The 17,218-nt window shown below is 38.9% G+C and overlaps 2 protein-coding genes across 2 annotated transcripts in view; one reads left to right on the top strand and one right to left on the bottom strand.

Moving 5' to 3' along the window:
• The window catches only part of LOC124634213 (E3 ubiquitin-protein ligase RNF19A-like), a 46,920-nt gene extending 44,353 nt beyond the window's left edge, over positions 1-2,567 (top strand). Inside the window, exons 5-8 of the mRNA XM_047169649.1 lie at positions 320-507; positions 734-875; positions 1,041-1,486; positions 1,652-2,567. Coding sequence (XP_047025605.1) covers positions 320-507; positions 734-875; positions 1,041-1,486; positions 1,652-2,046 — 1,171 coding nt within the window. The 3' untranslated portion in view covers positions 2,047-2,567. The remainder of the gene's footprint in view (positions 1-319; positions 508-733; positions 876-1,040; positions 1,487-1,651) is intronic.
• A 399-nt stretch (positions 2,568-2,966) lies between these two features.
• LOC124634214 (RING finger and transmembrane domain-containing protein 2) lies at positions 2,967-16,870 on the bottom strand. The gene is made up of 6 exons (XM_047169650.1): positions 16,553-16,870; positions 15,972-16,313; positions 7,708-7,862; positions 7,110-7,377; positions 6,232-6,447; positions 2,967-5,925 (listed from the first exon to the last, which is right to left on the bottom strand). Exons 1-6 carry the CDS (start codon positions 16,745-16,747, stop codon positions 5,692-5,694), a joined length of 1,410 nt encoding a protein of 469 aa, XP_047025606.1. The 5' UTR covers positions 16,748-16,870; the 3' UTR covers positions 2,967-5,691.
• Positions 16,871-17,218: the final 348 nt, after the last annotated feature.

Genomic DNA, 17,218 nt, shown 5'->3' with positions numbered 1-17,218 from the left:
CTATGCATGTAAGAAAATCTTGGTCATCTTAAGTTGACCCACTTCCCGGCCTTCGATAAGGATGAAATTTTGCACACGCTCTGACTTCTGATGACAATACATAACTAGCGTGTTTTTTTTATTATTAATTTTACTTTTTCTAGTGTCCTATTTTTTTTTTACTGGGTTGAGGGGGTCAGATAGGGCAGTCGCTCCTTGTAAAGCATTGGTACTCAGCTACACCCGGTTAGACTGGAAGCCGACCTCAACATAGTTGGGAAAATGGCTCGGGGGCTGATGAGTTTCCTATTTTTTTTTAATATCCTTTGTCCTCTTACAGTTTCGCGGTGGTGGCGACGGGTTGCGCGTCGTGTCCTAAGCTGACGTGCCTGGCGCCGGGCTGCGGCGCGTCGTTCTGCTACCACTGCAAGGCGGCGTGGCACCCGACGCAGACGTGCGACGCGGCGCGACGCAGCCGGGCGCCGCCGCCGCGGGCGCCGCAACCCTCGCACGCTGATATCGATCATGGTATGTTGATGACCTGATTACGACCCATCTTACATTTCCTGATTCTTGCGGTATCATCTGAGTACTCTTGGAACTTCGCAAACCTGAATAAATGGCCTTATAGTTGTTTTGATATGGAATTGTAAAACTTTCTTGATACTTTTGACTCTCATTACAGGAAGTTAGAAAAAGTGTATAAAGTCATTCAGTGATGAAAAAAATTACATAGTTGCATTTTGTTTGCTAGGTGATGTGAAGCCATGTCCCCGGTGTTCAGTACTAATAGTGAAGGTGGAAGATGGCTCCTGCAACCACATGGTGTGCTGCGTCTGCGGCGCAGAGTTCTGCTGGCTGTGTATGAAGGAGGTCTCAGACTTACATTATTTGAGGTGAGTAACCCCGACGTCCAAATCTGATGTACAGTCGGTACAATCGGGTAACTGTTCTACTCTATTAAGAAAGTTTATTTCATTTATATTTGGGAATATGGGGTTGTTTCCAGATAGTCGGGAACTGAGCACATAGATGAAGTAGCATTGTCTTTTTGTTTCCAGTCCCAGCGGCTGCACGTTCTGGGGCAAGAAGCCATGGTCACGCAAAAAGAAGCTACTCTGGCAGCTAGGCACGCTGGCAGGCGCGCCGCTCGGCATCGCCGTGGTGGCGGGCGTGGCGCTGCCGGCGCTGCTGGTGGGCCTGCCGCTGTGGGCGGGCCGCCGGGCCCATCGCCGCCTGCGCCGGGCCCCGCCCGCCCGCCGCCGCGCCGCCGTCGCCGCCGCCGTAGCCGCTGCACTACTAGTATCCCCTCTCGTCGCTGGACTAGCTGTCGGCATCGGAGTCCCAATCCTATTGTTCTACGTATACGGAGTGGTGCCAGTGTCGCTGTGTCGAGCTGGTGGCTGCGCAGGAGGACCCCCGCCGCCTGCCGCCGCGCATTTTGATGATGAACGGGACCATGCGCCTGATCAGGACGCCGCTTCGAGACGACTTGAACCCAGTATAGGTAAACATTTTCATGCTTTACAATTTTTATTTTTTATTTTAAAAGACCACATCGTTCTGACCCTTTTCCGCGGAGTATTAAAATATTCTTGTCTTGGGTGGGTTGTATTGATGTGAAGTTCCGCGTGTCTTTTAGCAGCTTTTATAATTATATTCTTCTTCACAGGTGACGCATCTCTATCAGCAGGATCTCACCACGCTGAAGTACGCGCTCCGTCACTGGCGGCCCTGGCGGGCTCGCTGGGCGGACACGAGACGCACTCCCCCGCCGCACACCGACTCGAGGTGACGGCAGACGTGGCCGCGTCGGACAACACGAGCGCCGCGAGCTGGCCCGACGACCTGCCGTCCACGTCGTCCCGCTCGGCGCGCCTGCGCAGCCTGTTCCTGTACGGGTCCGCCGTGCCGCCCGCCGACCTGGAGGCCGGCACCGGGCCCGGCGCCCCCGCGGCCGGCGCGCTGGAGCTCAGCGGCGTGTGCGAGACCCGCGCCCGCTCCCCGCCGCTCGCGCCCGCCGCGCCGCACGTGCTGCCCGCGGTGCCGCCGCACGGCGACGCGTAGTGCCGCTCGCCGCCGCCGGCCGCGTTGCCAAAGGTCGAGCCCCTGAGACGATAGTGCGCGAGGCCGACCCTGCTATATATTTCGATGGTTTACAGTACGATGTACGTCCGTATTGGAAGTGCGCGGCGCGCTATGTATTCGCACTTGTCCGTCCGGCGCGAGTCCTCATCCCGACTTTGATTTAAAGATTTGTGCCAATCGCGTGTGATTATCTAGTACTTTGAAGCGACTCTGTGATTTAATTATTTGATAAATGTAGCGAGTTTCGATGTTAAATAATGACCGGAGTCCACGATAGCGATCCTGGGAGGCGGCACTCCTAGACATACGATAGATGCTTCGCGCTTTCAGAGCAGTGTTACTCTATCCAATATTTGTGATACTTTGAATAATAATTACTATTAATGATCTAAATTATTTAATTTTTCACGTTTGTAGGCGAAAAGTAATCTTAAGCGATAATAATTATGTTATGTGAATCTATAAAGTGTAAACTATGATTAAAATGTGATTTAAATTTATTTGTTGTTTCCTTTATCTTTGTTTGAATTATTTTATTTAATAATGTAAATACAATTTTAAACATATTACACCGCAAATATGCAATCATTATTCGTGTGATTGTGGACAGTATCATCTGCCTATGTCAATAATTTGCCATCTGAACTCTGAACTGAAAATCCAGCTTGCACTTGTCTCTAACATACACTAAAAAAGTAAAGGTCATAGAATGCTTCCCTGGGGGAACTCCATACTCCACAGGTAGATTATTACTAAACATCTCATACATTTTTTGCGATTGTTTCGTGACAGCTCTGCTGCTTGTCTCTTATGCAGATACCATTCCATTTTTCGTATAACTTGGGGATAGAAACCGTGTCAGATGCCTTAGCCAAGTCAAATAAAAACAACTGCAATAATTGATTTGCATAATATTTTATTAACTCATCAACTGCTATAACGTAATGTCTCGCCTACACGTAGGCACTCGCATTATAAACTAAACATTTTCAAACAAACCTGTACATACTTATACAATTCCAATTCTCATCACAATGAATTTAAAACTCATTCTTTTAAAAATAAGAGTAAAGAGAGAATGCTCTGCCGAGCGGCATTGAATATTTTAAAATCTATTAAAGTTACAAATGGTTATATATATTCTGTACATTATTAGACATACGATACACTGTATTGTCCTATAACAATAGTGATGGAAGGACGTGCTCAGATAAAATGCAACTGCAGCTTTCTGAATCCCTTTCAAAATCTACGTAACCTGTACGCATTTTTTAAAGCTTCTTCGCGACTATTAATTGGTCGATAGACTGCATTCTATCTGAACAAGACCTTACACAAAGGGAAGGAATCCAATTGATTTTCGACCAACTGGACTTAATGCTCACCACAAGCTTGACTAAAACGTTTCGTCTGTAAATAGCACGGAAATTAAATATTCTTTAAAACCTTTTATTCGTTTTTTCAATTCAACAGAACGCTTCTAGAATCATAATATATAAGGCCGATTTCTGAATTGAGAATTAACGATAAATAAACTAAGTAATCCTAAACAAACGATTAGGTTTTACTTAGCTTAGATTCTCAATGCAGAACTTAACCAGTAGATAATCTTATTTTAGTACATTACAATAATTAATCAAAAAATAATGCGATAACAAGGTGTGGAATGTCAATACGTAATTTTAAGGTGAAATATGAAAGGACGCAATAACAGCTCGTGAATTTTTATATACGCCTAAAGACCGAAGACACTCTGTTCCGCTACTTAAAATATTATTACGAAGAAAGAACGGAGGGAGAAGTACGAAGAAGTAACAATAATTTTCGCATTGCAACTGTGTCTTAACTTTCATCTCTCTACAAGAAAAAAAAAAACAACAATTAGATACTCTATGTAGAAGATATAATCTAGTGGCGAAACAGAGGCCAAAAAGTTAACACCTAATTATTTTTTTCATAATTTTTACCATATTGTCAAATCACTCAAAAATCGGAAACATGACACGAATTCAGCTGATTTTGATTTATGTAAATGCCATGATAATATTCTTCAAGATCTTGAATATACTTGAATATTGTTAATACAAAGATTTGTTTATTTTGTCCTAAGCCAGAGTATCCAAAATTCATTTCATACACACATTTTGCGGCTGATCTTAATTATCACATTACGCTTATTAATGTAACTTAAAGTTATGTTATTTACAATACAAAATGGAATAGTCATGTAGTAGTCATTTTTGTACGCTACACTATTTGGCTTATGTCATTCTTAGATATTATTAAAAGCATATTATATGGGCTAAAAGCACGTTATTTGATACAACAATTAAATTGAACACTATTTTAAATAAATATTTTTTTTTGTTGTGTTAAACCAACAAAGTTGAAAATCCTTCACGCTTAGTGGACGACCGATAGAATTATCAGTTATACTAGTAGCTGTTACATTCATTTATGTAATTTCTTGTACAAATATTTAATTATGTAATTATTTTAATTTTAATATCATGATTTAGTTTAAATATTTATTTCCTATTTACATTATCTATAATATATAAATTATAACTATAAAGAAATAAAAAATAAATGGTTGCCGCTATGATTGATGTGCTTACACTATGTACATAAATAATAGAAGTTCATAAAGAGACTAACTTTACTTTTAGGCCTGAATAATCTCTTAAAATTTGAGTCTCATTTTAATAAGTCTAGGACTTAAACGTAATGAAACGGCTAATATTTAGACCTTATACAAGTTAAATACAGAATGTTAGAGTTTATTTAACAACCTATTATTCCTAACGTAATTTAAAAGAAGAAATCTAGCTGTCGAACAGTTTTCTGACAAGTAACAAAGATCACCAGACAGACACACAAACACAGCAATTTGGTAACAAGCACTTACGAACTTAGTAAGTATTAGAACAACTAAGATCTTCAACAATTTTACCCTAGTGTCATAGAGCACACATTTAACGACTCACACAGACGAATCTTCATACATCCAAAGGTATAAAATAGTCAACCAAATTAGCTTTAGGCCTGTCACAAACATTTTGGGACGTCGAAAGCACCTTATTTAATCGGATTTAAATAAGAACTTCATTGAACGAGACCAATACATCTGTGACAGACCCAGAAGACGATACATAGTTGAAAATACATAACCATAAACTCCAAGTGACCTAATACATTATAGGTCTTGAAGAAATCGGTTTCATTTGCACCATAGACTGATTGGCTGAAGGAAGGAATCGTGAAGCGTCAAATAGAGATTGTATATTTTTCATTGGAGGCTAGCATAGCATACATTTTCGAGTACATACGCAACTTTGATTATTTAACGAAGATGTCGCGCACTTTTAAATTATTGCAGCTATTATTGTAATTTTGAATAGAGACCCAATATTTTACATACGTAGATAAAACAGTCCCGTAAGGTGACAACATTTTTGAAATGCACTATGTACCAAAATAAATCAAGGTTTTTTTTTTGGAATTTTTCGCGCATCCATATTTTGAAAAATTTGCAAATTCTGAATTGTGCAATCCGATCCTATCTCACCAGGAGGAGTTGCAGAGCTACACTCAAAATTGGTCACAACCTCCCAACTAAACCGGTTAATAGAGTTGAAAATCGTATGTGGTGGATCCGTCTCTCCAGGTAGGTTCATCAGCTACCTTAGCCCTGCACAGTGGGCAGGTATGTTCTCGGTCCAGCCAGGCAGAGATACACAGTTCGCAGAAGATGTGACTGCAGCCCAATCGGACTGGCGTCGAGTAGTCGTCGTGGCAAATGGGACAGGAATCGCCGGCGGAGAGCAGTTGTTCACATGTTGGTTTTGTGCCGAGATTCTGAGGATAAAAAAATATATATTTTAGAGAGATGCTACAAAAAGGTATATCAGGTTATGTGGTGATTGAATCATTGACCAATATCCGAAAACTGAAGCTTTTCACAGAAATTAAAGGGTGCAAAGAATCGTTATTATACTAACAGCAGCTAGCTATAACGATATTCCAATTTAAATGAATTAAGTGATATCTAGCACAGAAAAATACCACATCACTTAGAACATCTATCTATATACGACTTTTGTCCCCTAATCTGCGCAGAGAACATAAGTACAGTACAAAAACAACTTATTTGAGTAAACTCACCACGCTCTGTAACAAGGTCCAAGTAGCATTCTTAAACAGTCTCAACCGGACCAACACCTCAATGACCTTCGCGATGACATACACGGACGTTAGGAACATGCCCACCATCTTCTCGGAGCCCTCGTACGACTGCATCAGGTAGAATATCCACGGCTGTATGGTGAGCAACGAGCGGTACAATTGGGAGACCGCCTCCGTGAATAGGTATACTTTACCCTGGAAATTGAAGGAGTTTTTTTTTGTTTTAGATGGGCATCCCAAATGAAAAAAAAAATATACAACTAACATAGTCGCCTTTATAACGGAGAAAAAAATATTGAAAGAATTTTAAAATTCGTTACTTTGAGAGAATTTATGGACACTAAAGCCATTTGAAGACTGACAAGGCAAGGTATACAGAGTGTGTCGTTCATAATCACATTAAATCCTATTACATATACTTTATGATATTCTATGACGAATTGTAAAAAAAAATAACCTAATCCATTCAGTGGTTTAAACATAGGAGGCATTTTTCGTTTTTATAATTTACAACATCATGTGTAAAGCAGAGATAAAGTTAGGAGTATCGAATGTTTTGCTCAGTTGATAGCTGTCAGTTTTCAAGGGAGAATTTCAGTTGTTTGTAATGACTGACTTTTATATGGTGTTCTAATTTTCGCACATTTTTATTCTATTAACTTTGTTTGAAAAATTATTTTTTTTATTTTTACGTATATTTCTTTTTTATTTCTGTTAATCATATATTAACCAGTATATAAACGCATTTCATTTAATGTGATTATGAACGACACACCCGATATATTATTTTTTAAAGTGGCAATTCTTATCGAAGCTGAAGAAGAACAACACAATTCTATCCAAAAAACCAAACTCACCCTCTTCTGAAACGGCAATATAAACGCCGGCATCATGGTGACCAAGATCTTGATATCCACAGTAATAATCTTGACTATCAAGTCAGTAAGGACCACCAGCCACAACAGTTCCCATACATCGAGCTCCGTATACCCGGGAAACATGACCACGTTGGGTAACAACTTGCCATGGCCGAAGAGGAAGTGCACTATAACTATGCAACTGGAAGTGAAAACTAGCTCGCTGAATAACGCTAGTATGCTCCGGTGCATCTGTTTTCCATGTTCTCTGAAAGTTGTGTGAAGGTTTTAGTTGGTAAAATTGTCTGTGGTTTTTTTTTGGTGTGGCAACATACATAACACGATCCTATAATCAAAAAGTTTCAAATGGGAATGAATTGTAGGAATGGTTATTTTGAACGACTGTAAATACTGCTGCAAAACACCTCAAATAATAAGACATATGCTTAGTTTCCCAACAGAGTCTTTACATACCGGCAGTTAAGCAGACACGAGCATTAACGCTCAAAGTGTGTTGGCCTATCACACGGCTGGCATCACTCGAATGAATTAAAGCGTGATGTTTTCAAATAAAACGACACAAAAAAGGTCCACTTACCTCCTAACAAGACTGTTGCTATGTGTGAACGTGCAGAACAGTATAATAAACGTGAAGATGCCTTCTCGACTGTCGTACATGAATTTGATGAACAGCAAGAAGTAAAACGGTGCGTATCGTAGAAGTAAGTTCAGTGTCGCCCGAACGTCGACCACCTGGAATAGCGAGGGAAATTCCCGCGTTAAATATGCACGACAATATGGCGGTTACGTTAAATACGCGGGAAAATCTGCACCAGTTTTGTTGCTGCGTAGTTTTGTGATTTTCTTTGTTGGTAGAAAATTATTGATCGATGTAATTTCATGAAATAAAAAAAATGGTAAGTACAAAATTATTGTATAAGGTAGGTATATACCTATCTACCTACGTACAGGTAAACAAAAGAACTGAAAATGTATTCTTCTGTCTGTTTTATCGTACAATCCATTTTCCTTGTGTAAAAAACCTCAAACAAAACGTAACGCCAACAGTTCAGTACCTCGTTAACTTTTATTGATATCTAATTACGGTAAAAAAATATCGATCCGCCAAGCTATGACACAGCCACATTACTGAATGGCGTCACGTGTTTTTAGGCGCGATATTGTTTAGATGCATGAGAAAGGGGCTCGTGTTAGCCTTAATAATAGAGATGCCACGAATATTCGGCAACTATTCGGTATTCGGCCTATTCGGCCGAATAGTACGTATTATTCGGCCGAATACCGAATATTAAAACATGAAAAAAAAGACGACATATTACAAAAAAAAAATTGTGATGAATAAAAACCAGCTTTTCAGCATTTGTTGGTAACAAACGATTACGTTTTTCGTCGTAAATGATACCAGCTTCTGAAAATAACCTCTCACTATACACGCTACTCCCTGGAGAAGAAAGATAAACTTTAGCGAATTTCGACAGGTTTGGGTACTGTTTTTCGTTTGCTGACCACCACTATAGTTCGGCCATTCAGAGAATGCGTTCCTGACACGTCGCGATTGAACTGACGACGTAACTTTGCAATGGCGTTGCAGTTACGATAAAAATATTTTTGCTGGTTGTTTACCGTTTTAACAATTGAGGAGCATTAAAACAACATTATTATATCAATAATCAATGAATGTAGTTACGTCGTCAGTTCAATCGCGACGTGTCAGGAACGCATTCTCTGAATGGCCGAACTATAAGGATCAGCCTTCCGATCTAAGCGGGAATAAGGAAGACAGGTTGCGACTTGTCTCTATTGTTTACCTACGCACGGCGCGGCACGTGCTCAACAATATGTACCTATTTTGCGCCGAATATTCGGCCCTTCGGCCGACAGTGCTGCCGAATATTCCGTATTCGGCCAAATCACTATTCGTGGCAACTCTACTTAATAATATTCAAAGAAAGTTAGACGATTGAAAACAGAACGATTAGCCGCACGACATCACGAAAGTTTACCGATTGGTAAAGTTTCGTCGTCTATTAGTATTTTCAATACCACTCTCATCAAGAGAAAAGGTCAAGTATTTATTCATCTTGAATGAACATTATATAGGTATATTAGACTTTAATTCTTTAGGTCAACACCAACAGCAACATTTCACGCACACCCTCTGGTAGGAGGAGTTATGGCCTAAGAACGACTGTAAAAATGGTGCGTCAACTTTTGAAAGAAACGATACGGCACGTTAGTCTAGTAATTCAATACTTTTATTACTACACTTTACACTCATTAATGTTACAAACCACCATAAAACACGAAATGTATAATAGCACCCCACCATGATTTTATTCAATACCTATTCAGTAATGATATCCATGAAAATTACGAACAACCACTGGCTACGCTATCCATGCTCAATGAAAGCTAAACTTTAATTAAAACCCTTTTGTTATCATACCGCTAGGGGCTCGAGTATTGTCTTGAATAAAGTATTAATGCTTATTGTTCCTATTCATACTAACAAATAAATAACGGGCATTAGTACCTGTGAGATTGATGTATATTCATACCAGCGTCTGCCAGTGGTTTCACCCGCGTCCCGTGGAAACTACTTCACGCACTGGCATAAAAAATTGCTTTAGGTTTCCGCGATAAATGACTTATCTAACACTGAAAGATTTTTTCAAATCTGACCAGAAGTTACTGATATTAGCGCGTTCAAAAAAGCAATCTCTTCAGCTTTCTAATATTAGTGTCTAGATTCTGTCTGACGCCTGTAACTAGACTAAAATTAAGCGTAATGAATAACGTTTGACTTCAGCGAAGTATCTGTTGTAAAATAGTTGTAATTGAAAAATACGATATTATGTAAAGGGAAAAATTTTTATTGAGTGAAATTTTGACAAGTCAAGTGACATATAAAAATATTTGAAATATAAAAAATAAATACTGTAACAGCCAGTACGATTAGATATAAGAACTCCTTCAACATCCTCCCTTTAATCGTGCATGACTGTACAAACAAGTAAACTTATAAATGTCCTCGACTGTACTTACAATAAACATACTTAAATTTACCTGACTGTACTTTTCACAAAGTAAATTATAAAAACAACACGAGAGTACCTAGTCAAAACTTAAAAACAAAACAATCAATTCTTATTTAAATAAAATAAAAACAACTTAAGATATCATTAAGCCTATATCTGACACGCAACGCTGATGTTTGCAACGACTCAACCCTTTGGTTAAAATATCCGCTAACATCCTGTCAGTTGGCAAATATGATAGTTTTATTTTATTATTTTCGACCAATTCTCGAATAAAATGATATCGGACATCAATATGTTTGGTCCGATTATGGTGGACCGGGTTCTGCGCCAACTTCTGAGCACTTTGGTTATCGTTACAAAGTGTAACTACATAAGACTCACCAGTTATTTCTCCAATAAGGCGTTGTAAAAACACAGCTTCCTTAGCAGCACTAGTTAATGCCATGTACTCGGCTTCAGTCGATGACAATGCTACTGTAGGCTGTTTTTTGCATTCCCACGACACTGGTGCATTAGCTAATTTAAAAACGTAACCTGTGTACGACCTTCTGTCACTGCCGTTGGCCCAGTCAGCGTCGACAAAACCGCATAAGGGTTCACCAGTTCTTTTAAAAGTTAGTCCATAATCCAACGTACCTTTCAGATACTGCAAGACACGCTTAGCCGCAGTCCAGTGTGCCTGCATAGGATTCTGATTAAATTGACTAAGAAAACTAACAGCAAACAAAATATCAGGCCTAGTATTGATAGCTAAAAACATAAGACAACCAATTAAGTTTTGGTAGGGAACATTGCCAGCCGATTCAGTTTGAGAACGCAGGTCAATGCTTACATCCATAGGAGTGGTTACAGTCTTGCACTCCGACATATTAAAACGACTCAAAGTCTCTAAAATATACCGTTTTTGGTCTACCTTCACATCGTTAGTTCCGTTTTCCCTAGCGATATGCAAACCAAGGCAATAGCTGAGTTCACCTAAATCCTTAACACCAAAATATTTTGTCAAACCGTTCTTTAAGTAAGATAGCTCAATCTCATTATCATAGATAAATATTAAGTCATCTACGTATACTGCTAGAATGGAAATATTTTCAGGACCTCGTTTCAAATAAATACAGGGCTCAGACTGTAATCTGTTATAGCCTAAGTCCAGAAGTACCTTATCAAGACGTTTATTCCAGGCTCTAGCTGCCTGTTTGAGACCATAAAGCGATTTGTTCAAATGACACACTTTTGTCTCTTCGCCTTCAACAATAAAACCTTCAGGTTGTACCATGAACACATTCTCTTCAAGTTTACCGTACAAAAAAGCAGTGTCTATGTCTAAATGATGCATTTTCAAATTCTGTTCAACTGCTAACGCAATTAAAACTCTCAGCGACGAATAACGAACAACCGGTGAAAAAGTTTCCTCATAGTCAATACCATAACTCTGATGAAAACCTTTAGCTACCAAACGTGCCTTGTATCTACAAACGTTACCTTCGGAATCACGTTTTAACTTGAAGACCCATTTACACGGTATAACTTTCTGACCCTTGTTCTCTATTAAGGTCCAAGTACCGTTGGTCATCAAGGAGTTGTATTCGTCTTCCATAGCAGCTATCCATTTAGCTTTATCAGGTCTTGAAAGAGCATCAGAATAAGAATAAGGTTCGTCTGTTAACTCACCACTTAGCATCGTCGAACAACAGACAGTACAGCGATAATTTACAGGTTTTCTATCCCTCAAATTGTACCTCATACCAGTTTCCACAGGCACTACTTCTTCCTCAGCAGGAACTATAGAAGTTTCAGGAAGAGGAGAAATAGGTAGAGCTGGTGGTGTAGGTACAGCAGGAGCACTACTTGTACTTGCCACAGGATCATCATTCAAGGCTGACTCTATTGCTGAGCTGCCTTGGACCTGTAAAATATTGGTATCAGAAGAGAGAATAATGTCACGACCAGGTGACTCATTCTTTTTCGGAACCGTATCTGAAAAACAATTCTCCAAAAATACTACATCCCGTCCTTTAATGGATTTCCTAACATTAATAGGATCTCGAAATCTATACGATTTGTTGTCATCACAATACCCAACGAATATATACTGCTTTGCTTTCGGGTCTAGCTTATGACGATCGCAAGCGGGTACATTTACGTATGCACGACAACCAAAAACACGTAAATGAGCAAGATCTGGCTTCCTGTTATACCATAGCTCATACGGAGTACGGTTTTCTAAAGCTCTGTGTGGACATCTATTTTTAAGATAAGTAGCTGTACGTACCGCCTCTTGCCAAAAAGTCTTGGGTAGGCCACTATCTTGCAGCATACACCTAGCTTTTTCAACTAAGGATCTATTTGTCCTCTCAGCAACCCCATTAGACTCAGGACAGTATGGAACAGTGGTCTGATGCCTAATTCCTTTTGAAGCAAGATAAGCTTCGAACTCAGCATTGACGTACTCACCGCCATTGTCAGTACGTAAGTTTCTTATTTTAAGAGAAGTTTCTCTCTCAACAAGAGCTTCAAACTCTAAAAACTTTTTCTTAACATCCGCTTTAAAGCGTATAAAATAAGAAAAAATCATTCTAGAAAAATCGTCTACAAAAATGAGTAAATATCTGTTCGATTCTAAAGAAAAAACATCAAAAGGACCACAAACGTCAGAATGTATAAGCTCCAACATTCTAGTACCTTTCTTATACTCAATAGTTTTGAAGGGTTTTCTACACTGTTTTCCTTCTATACAAGCTACACAAGGGTTTTTATCTAAAGAAGAATATTCAATACCTTTTGCTTGACCATGACGCAGGTGTTCCAACGCAGCGCGGCATAAATGTCCTAGTCTGCGATGCCACAAACTCGAAGAAGTATGTACATCGCCAACCATTGCGCTTGCCGGGCAAATAGGTATATGATCGAGTCTGTACAACCCACCAACATTGCGTGTTGCGTGCCCTACTGGCTTGCCAACTACCTTTACGTTGTTATTGTTGTACATGTTACATCCTCTTTTATCAAAAACTACAGTAATGTCTTTGTCAACTGCCTTACTTACAGAAATTAAATTTGTGCTTAATTCTGGAACAAAAAGAACGTTTTTAATACTACTTAATTCTAAGTTATTTTTCTTTAACAACTGTACATCACCAATGCCTGTCGAAGAAACCTTCTTATTATTGGCCAAAGTTATTACTTTACTCTCAACATTAGAATTGAAGTTAGAAAACCATTCCTTTTTGCATGACATATGTGTGGAGGCGCCACTGTCCACGTACCAATCCGACGAACTTATACTTCCTCCAGCACCAAAAGACATTAATGTCGATTCCTTGACATATCCTTGCTTTGACTTTTGTCCTTTTTTCTTTTGCGGACAATTCGGACTTTTATGTCCAGGCTCCTTACATCGGTAGCACACAATCTTCTTCGCTCTCGACAATTTAGAAGCAAAAACTAACTCCCTCGACTCACGTTTTGCGCTTTCATTAAGTAACTTCTGCTTCACGAGTTGTGACGTTATGTCCACGTAAGAGTTTTCTAGGGCCATCACAAGGGGATCATATTCTTCTGGCAATCCACCGAGTAATATCGCACCAATAGATAAATCGTCAATTTTACGACCTATATCTGCCAAGTCTTGGACAGTGCCAGTAACGGCATTTATATACTCCTCAATAGAAACAAACTGCTTCAACTCGTATCTATAAAGCTTTCGCTCTAGCGCAAGTCTCCTTCCCATGCCTTTATCTTCATACGCATTTGCTAAAGTGTCCCATACCTCTTTTGCGGTATTACAAGAACGGACATGTGTGATAGCACCGCCATGTAAAGTTAAACACATCTTCGTGAAAGCTTTTATCTCTTTAGCCTTCTTCACGCTGATCGACGTGTTGTCATCGGCACCGTATCCCTCTATGGTAGACCAAAGGTCTTCGTGCATTAAGTACATGCGCATCTTAAATTTCCATTCCGGATAGCCACTTTTCTCGCATAAACTTTTTACAGAAAGAATGGATGCCCCGGATCCCGAGGGAACTACATTTGTATCACCGTGCGACATTTTAACACATATGCGTTACAATTACAACATTGGTAGGGCTGGGCCCATAACCATTTGTTGTAAAATAGTTGTAATTGAAAAATACGATATTATGTAAAGGGAAAAATTTTTATTGAGTGAAATTTTGACAAGTCAAGTGACATATAAAAATATTTGAAATATAAAAAATAAATACTGTAACAGCCAGTACGATTAGATATAAGAACTCCTTCAACAGTATCAACTACTAAACCACGCCATACGTTTTTGAGACCCAGATTTCTAAGAAATAAAGGCCAACTTTTGCAAATTAGCTTTCTAATGAGTTCGTGGAATTCTGACGTCGGCAATGATAACAAACATAGAAAGGTGGTTTTATAGTAGCGCCATTATACCGCTCGCGTTGGCGACGACGAAATTTTATATGGGGGCCTATGACCTACGTCAACCAGATTTTTTCTACCCATTTAGGGGTCTTTAACACCGTAAAGAGAATGTCCCTATTGTAAAAATTTTGAGAAGCGAATCTACAATAGCGATTGGGTCTTGTTTGCAGTGCCCTGAAAGCCTGGACTAGCCTGAGGACTGGGTTTTGTAAGGCTTTATACATTTTCAAGAGCGTAGGATAGCCTTGTCACCCAATGGAAAAGATCTGTTTGACTAAACTATGTATATCTATCACGCGCAATTTGCCAACGGTAATGGTCGTTGCGTTTCGTCAAGTGATGTCCAGAACGTAAGTATGTGCATTGTGCATGGTTATATATTATGTCGTTATTATAGAACGGTAAAAGATACCGACGCATTCTCAAACGACGCATTGCGTACTGACCGTGAGACTATAAAACCACATTAAATTGGACAATTTAATAGTTATCTAATTAAATGGATAACTATGGCACCCAATGTTTTGGCAAAATATTCCCTCTCCCTGCCTTTATTTCCTTCTATGATATTCGTCATTTACAGTTGAATTATTTATCATGGAGCTATGCCAAGTTATGTAGAAAATTGTAGAAAAAATCAAAGGTCTGAATGAAGAAATACATATAAACATGTTTCATTAGTCATTGCTTAATTATTATTTAGTTGCATCATATTTATGCAGTCCAACCGTAAGTGTACTCAAAGATAAAGTGGCTATTGTTTTGTTATAGTAATATAGAAATTGGTTCACAGTAATGTACAGACAATTCAATATTAAAAAGATAGTTTAAGAATGCAATGACTTGATTATCATAATCTTACACACATAGTCTTTAATCTCTTGTTTACATAATCTTCATAGAGTATAAGCCTTCTTCGTACTCATAAGCACATAGTTTATTTTATTTAGCTAACAAAGCTAGGTATGTCATATTAACTAATTTCAAAGAATCTTTGAGCTACATATAATAATAAACACTTCCTGTTATTATTACTTGTCATGCCACTGTCATATTTTGTTTAGTTACAAAGTATTTGCCATGACAAAGTAGGTTTTAATTTTGTGTGGGGGCCATGAGTAACAATATAACAATATAGTACCTACTATAATGTGCTAAAATTATACCAATATGAAAGATTTTTTCCTTCTATAAAATTGAAAAATGTATTCACATAATTTTGCTGCTTGAGAACTAACTAGATATACTTGAAATTGTTTTTCTTATACTTGTATTTCTCATATATGTGGTTGCTGATGATAATAATGACAATAAATGGAAGCAACCAATACCAGGACATAATAATGTCCTGAAAAATAAAAGATTATATTTTACAATATCTTACCTGTTGTGTTCCATCTTCACTTTGACTATCATTATCCGCATTGTCATGTATATTGTTATTGTTGGCCGGATTCACCGACACATTGATCTCTGGGTGTTCTTGCTCCTGTTCCGACAAGTTGGAGTCATTGGAAGCACTGTTGCTCATCCCATGGCTGGTAGACTGTGACCGGTGAGTGGGTGGAGTTCCCCGTTCATTAACAATATAAGTTTGAGCATTTGGCCCTAAGTTTACATGAGCTATAGAGCTCTGTGGCCTTTGAGCACCAAGATCTACAATCTGATGTGTGCCCGGCGTATTCCTCGGCAACCATGTGGGCAGGGACAGCCGTGCGTTATTTCCCTGTTGATATAAAGAAATGAATTACTTCTGTGCAGAGTTTAATGTTATGAAATAGCGATATAATTCAATAACTATTAAATAAACACAATTAACCTTATAAAGATGGTCCTATGGTGCTCATTAAAACCTTTGTTATTGCGGCGTAATCGTATAAAAAACATCACCAAGGCTAACATTTTTTGGTTGCTGTCTATTGCATCACAACAATCAATCATTGTTTAGAATTAAACGTTACGTACCATACGAGCATTTTCTACGAGAGGTCTGATTTCTCTGAATACACTGTTGAGGCGATCTCCGAGGCCCAGGTTATTTCTATTCGGAACTGTTGGTCTGGAAACTGAATCGAGCCTGTGTAGTGCATTGTGACGCGGCGCAGCCTCTGCTGGCTCGTCGTCCTCAATATCGACTGTCACCTGATTTGGTTGAGCCATCACTGTAAACTAAATCACTATAAAAGTGTTCTAATATAAAATCCTGAAGAAAAATTTAACATTTCCAAATATTTATGAGCATATCGTACGAAGGTCAACTATTTTGACATATTATCGTAACTGACGTTTTGAATTTCGTTCTGAAAGTGTAGACACTGACTGGCAAATTATTGCAAACAATACACAGTTCAGAAACGGTTTTGTCTTTGCCTTCTACAAAAAAGTGTACTGATATAAACGATGAGAGGATATAAATGATGGAGGATTTTAATCTACTATGTTACTCTAGCTCTCTCCTCCTACTGTGGCAGGTGGTGGATGTGGATGGTTACGGGTTATCCAAAACTGGCATGGTTGATGAAGGTACAGTTTTATAGGCAGTTGTCAGTGCTAATTGGGGGCAGCGTACGTAGCGTTCAGTAATAGGATAGGCTGATATGATAATTATTATGAAATTAATCTCTATTTTCA

This window comes from Helicoverpa zea, chromosome 11, assembly GCF_022581195.2.
Source record: "Helicoverpa zea isolate HzStark_Cry1AcR chromosome 11, ilHelZeax1.1, whole genome shotgun sequence".
NCBI lineage: Eukaryota > Metazoa > Arthropoda > Insecta > Lepidoptera > Noctuidae > Helicoverpa > Helicoverpa zea.
Note: the sequence above shows the minus strand (reverse complement) of the source record. Positions and strands in the feature narration are given on the sequence as shown.